The 10,208-nt window shown below is 42.4% G+C and overlaps 2 protein-coding genes across 3 annotated transcripts in view; both read left to right on the plus strand.

The window, feature by feature from the left end:
• Positions 1–1,013, plus strand: part of LOC105888473 — a 49,267-nt gene extending 48,254 nt beyond the window's left edge. The window contains exon 7 of the mRNA XM_012814151.2: positions 788–1,013. Coding sequence (XP_012669605.2) covers positions 788–1,013 — 226 coding nt within the window. The remainder of the gene's footprint in view (positions 1–787) is intronic.
• A 1,378-nt stretch (positions 1,014–2,391) lies between these two features.
• The window catches only part of LOC100940566 (uncharacterized protein C3orf20-like), a 91,293-nt gene continuing 83,476 nt past the window's right edge, over positions 2,392–10,208 (plus strand). For both annotated transcript variants that reach the window (XM_023509431.1, XM_023509432.1), the window contains exon 1: positions 2,392–2,535. In XM_023509431.1, the coding sequence (XP_023365199.1) occupies positions 2,444–2,535 (92 nt within the window). In that variant the 5' untranslated portion in view covers positions 2,392–2,443. The remainder of the gene's footprint in view (positions 2,536–10,208) is intronic.

The following is a 10,208-nucleotide window of genomic DNA, read 5'->3' on the forward strand; positions in this document are numbered from 1 at the left end:
AAAAAAAAAAAAAAAGGACTAATGTACTGGTCCTTACATTTCCTGTAGACCCTGGGACAGTGCTCACCACAGTAGGTGTTCAATAACTGTTTACAAACAGTTATTAACAACAAAAAACAAATAGCAGGGCATAGTGGCTCACACCTGTAATCCTAGCACTCTGGGAGGCCCAGGCGGGTGGATTGCCTGAGCTCAGGAGTTTGAGACCAGCCTGAGCAACAGCGAGACCCCAGTCTCTACTAAAAATAGAGAATCTAGCCCCATGTTGTGGTGGGCACCTGTAGTCTCAGCTACTGGGGAGTCTGAGGCAAGAAAATCCCTAGAGCCCAAGAGGTTGCTGTGAAATATGACGTCACGGTATTCTACCAAGGTGACAAAGTGAGACTCTATCTCAAAAGAAAAAAAAAAATTAAAATAACGAAAAATAAATAAAAACATTAAACACTCAGTGAACATTTGGCTAAGGACTCAGGGCAAATCTGTTTCAAAATCTAGTTCTTCTGTTTTAACAGATAAACCTTGACACTAGAAGAAAATTTTTTTCCTTGGGGCCGTGGTGTTTTTATTAGGTCAAAACAGATTAAGAGACATGTGAGTTATATATGCTTCCTGAGTCCCTGGGCTCAAAACAAGTGTAAGTTGAATCAACTCACATGGCAATTTATGTTAAGGATTCTATCAGTGGTACAAGTGAGGTTCTGGAGTCCTCAAACAATCTCCGGCCCTCCTCTAGACCTTCATAAGACCAAGAAATGAGCCACATCTTAAATTCTTTTCTTTTGAACAGAAAAACAGAAGAAGATAAGCTAAAAAAAGAGGGCTTCAACAAACAACTCATCCTGCGCCACTATGACGAGCCTGAGGGTGAGCAGATAAGCAGAGGCCACCAGGGTGCCCAGAGTTTCTGGCTGCAGCTGCTGGAGAAGAAGCCTCAGATGCCCGTCATCAGAAAGGCTGGCCCTGAGGAGAAAAAATTCCATTATGCCCTGGTAGATGGCTCCTCTCTCACCTAGTATCCTTGTGATGTTCCCAAGGGGAAAGGAGGATGAAGGAGGCAGGACTTGATGGAAGGGGCTGGCACATGAGAGTTTCCATTTTAGCAGGAAAATCCCAGGAAGCACTGGGGAAAAAGGCCTCAAACCTTGACTTTGTTCAATCCCTTTCTCCCTGGGAGTCCACCTTGCCTCACACTGGAGGCAGGACAATTTTCCCTAGTTCACAAACTTCCTTTTTAAAGGAAGCTCTGATTATAGCTGATTTGTTGTTGTTGTTGTTGTTGTTAAGTATCTGAAGGCTCATGGAGTTCTCAAAAAATGAGTTCACCTTGGTTCATTTTCCTAATTAGTAAGAACTCCATGGGGATATATAAAATCTAGTTGAAAGACAAGAGGGATTTCGTAATCAGTTCCTGCAGATCCAAAATGGGAAAGGCCTCAAGAATCCATCATAGTCCTTGTTGTAAAGGGCGCTACATATAGATTTTGTGAAATTGTTCACATATCCATCATTATCTTTCAGCCCTCCTTTGCCCCTAATTAATTATGCTCATAATTTGATGGGGACACATGAGCCTCCTGTGCTATGCTGGAATGACCTCTCTGGGAAATACTAGGTAGCAACACACACCTTTCAATACCAGTGACTACCATGAGCAGAATCAGTCTGCCCAGATTCTCCCGTTATTATTCAGACAGGTTTCATAGAATAAGGGGCTAAAATGAGGCTGCCACACAGTGAACATGTGGGAATAACAGACCACTGGGAGTCAGGAAGACTGTGTTGGTCTGGCACTACAATTAGCATGCTCAGTGACTGTGGCAAAGAGAGGCCCTCTCTCCAGACCTCTGCTGCCTTATCTATAAATAGCTGATTAAAAAAAAAAAATAGAGGGCAGTGCCTATGGCTCCATGAGTAGGGTGGTGGCCCCATATACCGAGGGTGGCGGGTTCAAACCTAGCCCCAGCCATACTGCAACAAAAAATAGCCGGGTGTTGTGGCCTGTGCCTGTAGTCCCAGCTACTTGGGAGGCTGAGGCAAGAGAATCGCCTAAGCCCAAGAGCTGGAGGTTACTATGAGCTGTGACACCACAGCACTTTACTGAGGGCGATAAAGTGAAACTCTATCTCTAAAAAAAAAAAAAAGAAAGAAAATAGAATGTATGTATCAGAGTTAGCATCTTTCTATGTAACAGTTACTATTAGTATTATTGGTTTTTGTTTTGGGAGACAGGGTCTTGCTATGTTACCTAGCCTGGTCTCTAATTTCTGGGCTCCAGAGATCCTCCCATCTTGGCCTCCAGAGTAGCTGGAATTACAGGTGTGAGCCACAGTGCCAGGCCCTCATTGTTGTTTTTGGTCAATACCATTTCCTTAACTTGGATTTTATCTATCCCTCTGGTCGTCTAGCTATCTGCCAAAGCTATTCTGACGTCCCTCAGGGTGGCATGTATACCAACATATTCAGTGACTTGCCAAATCAAGTTATCCTCGGGACCTTTACACCTTTTGGATGTGGTAGCATTTCTTTTCCTAAAAGGTATGTGAGATTCCAGACAAACTAGAACTTTGGGTAAGCTGGGTGTGGGGATGGGAGAAAAGCTAAATCCTAACAAAGGGAAGCATGAGAAAGCAATCTTTAATTGTCAATCTAACTGGAAAAGCAGGTAAAGAAAATGAACCGTGTTCAAGGCCATCCCTTGTACAGACTTGCAAATGAACTCAGGCAAAAAACTGTGGGTCTCAATCCAATTGCACCATTAAGAGCAGAGGGACCTGTGTGAAGGCAAGGCCCCAGGCTGGGAACTGAAACAGGGAGACTGTTATTTAGGTGAGCTAAGTGTCAGCTGGGTCTCTCTGCCCCTTAAGAACTGGTAACACTCAGAACACCCATTCCACACCCCATGGACAGTCTCATGTCCTCCTCAAGATCCTCCAAAGTCCTTGTGGTTTATAATCTCATGGTCACATTTGGTTTTGACATCCTGCCTTCCTGGAATCTGTTTCTAGCCCCCTGTGTCTTGTTTCTGTAGGTTTGTTTTGGCTCCTTTTTGATTTGAGCTAATTGAGGAATTTGCTATTTTCCTTGATTTTCACACACAAAAACCAATGCCTCTGTGAGGGTAGCCAAATTTCTTGATGGCCTGGGCCACAGGGAATTTACAGCACAGTAATACAAACAACTTACATGGAGTGTAACGCATACCAAAGTGCTCTGAAAAGTGCTTCTTCCGTCCTTACAGTGTTACCCAATGTCTCATGTTTTTCTCTCCTGGTTTCCTCTTTTTTTTCTCTCCTTTACTATTTTAAGAGCCCCTTTCCCCCTCTCATTCTACCTGCCCACCCCCAATTTTTCCATTTTTGGGGGGCAGGTAAATTCAACACTTTATAACTATACACTCAAATCAGCCAAAATTGCTGAACAACTTGAATGAACCATCCTGGGGTCGGGGAGAGGGGTTACTTTTTCGCCTCTCATGGCTCTCAGCCACACTGTTGCTAAGATATGTCTAATTCATTTGCTTACATATTTCTTCTTCCTTTCCTTTCTTTAGTAAATATTTATCAAGCATCTATTACGTTCCAGAGAAATGTGTAAAGATAAGGGTCCTGTTTGTCAAGAGCTGTGTTATAGGGAACCTTAAAGACAATATGAAAAAAGGGATGAAATTTAATGCAGAAAGTTAAAACAAAAAGCTATGTGTAGAAGAATTTATATTCATTGATTCAACAAATCAACGAATTTGTTAAAACAAAAAGCTATCTGTAGAAGAATTTATGTTCATTGATTCAACAAATATTTGCAGAGCACCTTCTAGTGTGGTCACTGTTTAGGCACTGGGAACAGAGCAGAGGCAACACAAAGGCCCTACCTTTTAGCTTACATTTTAGCGGCGGGAAACTGAGTAAACAAATATATACTATATCAACTGGAGAAAAGCACTGTAAAGACAACTAAAGCAGTTTGAGAGGGTGGTGGGAATGGGGTTACTATTTTGTATGGGATGGCCCAGGAAGGCCTTTGGGGACATTTGGGCGGAAACGTGTGGAAGTGAAGGGCAGACAAAGACCTTCAGATAAGAGCACGCTTGACATATCCAGACAAAACTTTCATCTCTAGAATGCTGTTCCTGGAAAATACCACCAAAATATCAACCTATTAATAAGACAAAGGTGAGACTGTTCTTACCAAGGGAAGGAAGAGCAATACTTTGATACAATCTTCATAGCTTCCTGTGAGTGGGGAGGGAAAAAATTTCCACTCTTCTGGGCATGGTTGAGTAAGCTACAATAGACTGTTGTCATGGATACAAATCTCCTTTCACACATCCAGATGAGCAGGAAAAACAACTTTCTTTATTTTTCTATTGCTCAATTTAGTTTCTAGGTAAGATCCTACCAGTGAATAGCAGAAACTTACAGCCCTGGAATCCTTTCTCTAAGAGTTCATTTATCTCAGTTCCAGGGGCAGGGGGCAGATGGCAGGTGAAATGCCAAGGCATTGATGGTTGGGGCATCGTCATCTGATTCTCAAGCACCTTCATTCCAGATGGTCTGTAAGGACTGGTCCCTACAACCCCAGCTGCCAGGTGATAGATAATACATACATATACATAGATAGATATGAGGATAGGTACCTGGGTAAAGATCTGAAAGGTCTATAATGCAGTGATTCTGAATGGCATGGAGAAGGGACAGAGGGTGTGTGGGGTGGGGAGGTTTGAGAGTCCTCCCTTGGGGAAGCACCAAGGCTGAGAATGTATACACCTGACAGTGTGCAGGGAAGAACAAGACTGAGAGATGCTGAGTCTCTCTGAGAGGGAGAGGGAGCATGAGTGTTGGCGTTGCAAAGGACTGCAGCTCTGTTGTTTAGGAAATGTGCTGTAGCATAAATGTTTCCTATGAAGCCAAAGATGGTTCAGTGTGGAGATATCACAAGATATCTCCAAGAGAGGGGACTGGCCAGGGAGAGCTGCTCACCGTGATTCTCCTGAAGGTGAAGGCTGGGAAGTGGTGGGCAGCACCCTCCCACAGGGGAGCTTGTCCATGGCCTGGGAAGAAGACAAATGTATTAGCTTCCTATGGCTGCTGTAACAAATTACTACAGACTTTGTGACTTAAACAACATGGATTTATTCTCATATAGCTCTGTACACTAGAGGTTCACAGTGGGTCTCCCTGGGCTAACATCAAAACATTGGTCAGGCAACATTCCTGACCTTTCTCAGAGAGGCTCCAGGGAGAATTGGCTCCCTTGCTTTTTCCAGTTCTAGAGGCTGCCTACATCCTTTGGCTTCTGACCCCTTCCTCCACCTTCACAGCCAGCAGCGTAATATCTTCACATCCCTCTCTCCCTCTGTCATCACATCTGTTCTGCCTCTGACTTTCCTTCTTCCTTTTCAGAAGGACATTTGTGCTTACATTGGGCCCATTCACCCAATCTAGGATCATCTGCGCATCTCAAGGCCATTAGCTAGAGGGACAACTGCAAGGTCCCTTTTCCTATATTCAGACATGTTTACAGATTCTGAGAATTAAGACACGGATGTCTTTGGGGGGCCATTGTTCTATGTACCACACTGGTCAGAGCTACTAAATTGAATAGCTTCCTATGAAAAGGAAGCAAAGTCTGCTCTTCTAACTATTGACTTTTAAAATTATTAGGCACTGTGTGCTCAGATAGGTTCACCCAACTCTTGACCTTGATCTTTTATCCTGATGCCCCCCCCCACCCTGAATCTAACACATGCCTGGCCCTGAGCTCCTCTTGGCCTGCACCACATCCCACACTCCCTGACCTCAGCCCTCCCCATACCATACCTCAGAGTCTCAGGGAAAGGAAGGGAAGAGGTTAGGGAGGGTCAGGAAAAGGTCAGAGGTCGGCTGAAGGGGTCAGGTGAGAATGTCAAAGTGTTTACAACCAACCAAGTGTAGGTAGCAGTGTCTCTGGTCTCTTCAAGCCCACCTACAGCAGGTGTTAATCTACTGTATTCATTTTCTAAGGCTGTTATTACAAATTGCAGTGGCTTATAAACTGGATGGCTTAAAACAAAAATGTATTCTCTTACAGTTCAGGAGGCTAGAAGTCAGAAATCAAGGTGTGGGGAGGGCTGCTTCTTCTGGAGGTCTAAGAGAAAGTCTGTTCCATGCCTCTCCTGACCCTGCTAGTTGCTGGCAGTCCTGTAGACTGATTGCTGCACCTCTGCTACCATCTTCACATTGCTACCTCCTCCATGGATCTTTCTGTGTGACCTCTTCAATCTAGTCATTGGATTTAAGACCCACCCTAAATTCCAGATGATTTTATCTCAAGATCCTTAACTAAATACATCTGCAAGGGTCCTATTTTCACTTTCTGACCTTCTTTGGTCACTTTCTGTTTAGGGTGGACAGGAATTGTGGGGAAGACAGTATTCAATTCATAGTACTTACTATTACTGTGTATTACTCCGTATGTACACTTTTTTTTTTTTGAGACAGAGTCTCGCTCTGTTACCCCATGCTAGAGTGCCATCACAGCAACCTCAAATTCCTAGGCTCAAGCGATCCTTTTGCCTCAGCCTCCCTGAGTAGATGGGGGACTGGGTGCCTGCCACAACGCTTGGCTAGACTTTCTATTTTTAGTAGAGATGAGGGTCAGCCTGGTCTCAAACTCCTGAGCACAAACAATCTACCCTCCTTGGCCTCCCAGATACACCTATTTAGATAGAACTTATTCCACAGCTCTGCCTACTCCTTTTCCATGTGCTCAATTTCAATTTAGTTAGTGACTTATGTTTAGAGCTGATGAAAAATTTGGAACAAAAGCAACAAACAGGAAAACCCCATGAAATGTGGGATTAAGAAAACACTTTCTGGCCTTGGAGCTTTAGGAAGAGAATGATATCATAGCTTACCCATAGGCAAGCTCTTAGTGAATTAAGACATGACGTGGATAAACTCACCTTCCAGTTGTACAGAATTTGAATTTTTTGAATGAGCCCCAATCATGTTTTTTACCATCCCCTGTATTTTGACTTCTGTCTTCAAGATGAGTTTCATAGTTGGGAGTTTCATAGCTGTCCCAGGTTTTGAAAAGAAAAAAAAAAAGATGATAGGAGTTGAGACTCAGGTCATCCAGACAGTGAGCACTTTTTTATAAAACCAGTTAATAAATGTACTTTAGTGTACTTCTGCCACACTGAGCATTTCCTGTGTGCTGACCATGCTTCTAGTAAAGCCCCTTCTCGTTCTTTTTCCTCCCTATTTTTATGAGCCAAGTCACCTATTGAAATGTGTCAGCAGCCTGCTAGCAAAGACAGTGCAGGTCAGCAAAAAGCTCAGAGAAATCAAAGAGTAATAGTGCCTGACTCTGAAGATGCAAAGAGAAAGGGGGAGAGAGAGAGATTAATAGGGTAGCAAAGTACCTGGGCCAACCACATGTGAACACCTGTCCTCAGCGTGGAAGAGCCTTTTCCCAACTTTGATGTTGAGATGAAAAGGAGATGACGGAATCTGGAAGCATTTCAAAGGCTGAGAAAGCACTTTCAGAAAGTCTTTTTGGCTCCCAACCCTAGTAGTCTAACATTTTCTGTAACTTTATAGCATTTTAATTGAACCTCTTGTTGTGCGACACTGCAGACAAGAGGAGAAAGTAACAGTTGCTTTCACAGAGAAAAAATGTACTCCACTTGGTTCTCCAGGATAAAGTTCAATTTTTCGGACACTGGTGAATGTGATTCATACTTCACCCTTGTTAGTTGCTAGTATTTATCACTTTAAATTGAGAGCATAGGCAAGCAGTACACCTAAAATTAAACTCTCTTGATTGTTTTATGTATCTAGTCAACGTCCAGTTGTAAATATGGAAAAAATAAAAACATTAACTATATTTAAGGATGATTAAACTCACAATAACCACATGGAATCTATAACAAAGAGAATAAATGTAATGATTTCAGGATCCGTATGAAGAAAATTATAAAATTTTAGAAAAAAAATCTTTTTTTTTTTTTTTGCAGTTTTTTTTTGGCTGGGGCTGGATTTGAACCCACCACCTCTGGTATATGGGGTCAGCACTCTACCCCTCTGAGCCACAGGTGCTGCCCCTAGAAAAAAAAATCTTAAAATAATAATGAATAAAGAAGTATAGTTTGCTCCTTGATGAGAAGACTCAATGATGTAAATATGTCAATTTTCTACTACTTCAGTCTTCAGCATAGTTTTGGTAATATTTCAATCGCAAATGGATGCCAGGGGATGAAGGAATTTTGAGAAGTGGTAGAAATGATCTATGTCGTGATCGTAGTAGTGGCTACATAATGCATACATTTGCCAAAATTCATTGAACTGTACACTTTAAAAGGGTGAATCTTAATATGTATCAATAAACCTTTAAAAATAAAAAAAAATTTAAAAAGAATAAATTTAGAGAGTACTTTCACATGTTATTTCATTTTCTTGGGAACCCTAGGATTAGGTGTAATTCCCTGCTGAGGAAACCAAGGCTCAGAGAAGATGGTCAGATACCTTTTCCAAAGCCACATGGCAGAGAAGATTAAAGTCAGTTTCCAGACTCTGATTCCAATGCTTTTTCCTCTTTCCAACCCCTAACACATGAGAGAAAGGGAGGCCTAGAACTGTCTTAACGAAAGACCATGAGACCTGCAGAGCAACAGAGGGAGAAGGGAGAGCTTTATTTTCTATTAAAGAAAAAAAAAGCGATCTGCAGATTGAGGAGGCACAATCTTCAGTATAAGTGAAAGTACAAAGATAAAGTTAGAGATTTTCCAAAAAGGAAAAATGTTACATATTATTCTTTAGAAATTTCATTGGCACTAGAAAGATTTTGAGTTGCTGGCAAGCACGAATTGGTAAGGGACAGCAGTGGGCAAAACTATTTCTAAGAGTTATCTAAGAGCAGATCCTTTCAGTAGTCAATAGATAAAACTAGTTTCAGGTTACTGCAGGCAGTTTCAGCTTCCAAGCTTGCAGAGAATTATGTTTGTGGAGTAATATTGTATGCCCTGACTGCTTTTTCCCTGTGGCTTCTCAACTGTTCTAGTTGGGTATGACAAGAATGACCCCAATCATTTGATCAACTTTCACAGCTGAGTACACACTAGATGAGCTATAACAAACATCAGGGTGATAGCAACAACAATGTGATTATGAGTATGGGCTTCGGGGTTAGACAACTTGCTTATGTATCTGCCTCTTGGCTGGAGCAACAGGGCAGCTGGGCCTGGGTCTTCAGTGCCTAGCAGGCTAACTCAGGCTTTTTCACGTGGTGGCTTGTATTCCAAAAGCAGCAACTGGAGTGAAGACAAACCCCAGTGAATAAGAACTTCTCAAGCCTCTAGCATCATATGTGCTAATTACTATGCCTTATCAGTTAAAGCAAGTTGAATGACCAAGCCTAGATTCAGGGGGTGGAGAAATAGACTCCTGCTCTTCTTGGGAAAAGCTGCAAAATATCGCAGTCATCTTTTACAGTCAATCATCAGGGAAACACAAATAATTTAATAATTAAAAGAACTTAAATTATTCTCTCTCTGTCTACTTCCCTCCCTCTTTCTCCCTTTAATTCTATTTTGATGGCTCATGTAGAGTGGAATAAGAGAAGTGTAAATACACATAAGATGGGCAATCAGGCCAATAATAGTCTGTTTACCAAGGAAGTTGTAAGGATTGGTTTTCTTTTCTCTCCTGGTTCTGGGCCAGATACTCTTACAGTCTCATCCCTTACAGGTCTGATCCCTTTCAGGCCCAACGTGGATTAGTCACTTCCTTTTATCTCAGATTTCAGGCCTATCACTGACAGCTACTCACAGTGTTAAGACACTACGAAGTCTGCATTTATATTGCTTGTGATTTCTGTTCCTGTTTGGTATTCCATAGGATCCCACACATTCAGAACCTTCTAAAGATGAGAATCTTCATGCACTGGCTACAATGTCTGTAAATATCTACGAGAAATAGATCTTCATAATAATGGTGGGAGTAATTTAATGGATTTCTCTGGTTATATTCTAAGTGATGGCTTTTTCTTTTGAGACAGAGCCTCAAGCTGTCACCCTGGGTAGAGTGCTGTGGCATCCAGCTCACAGCAACCTCCAACTCCTGGGCTCAAGCAAGTCTCCTGCCTCAGCCTCCCAAGTAGCTGGGACCACAGGCGTCCGCCACAACGCCCAGTTAGTTTTTTGGTTGCAGCCAGCATTGTTGTTTGGCGGG

Source organism: Otolemur garnettii, unplaced genomic scaffold (genome assembly GCF_000181295.1).
Source record: "Otolemur garnettii isolate 467f Iridium unplaced genomic scaffold, OtoGar3 scaffold00007, whole genome shotgun sequence".
In the NCBI taxonomy this organism is placed as follows: domain Eukaryota; kingdom Metazoa; phylum Chordata; class Mammalia; order Primates; family Galagidae; genus Otolemur; species Otolemur garnettii.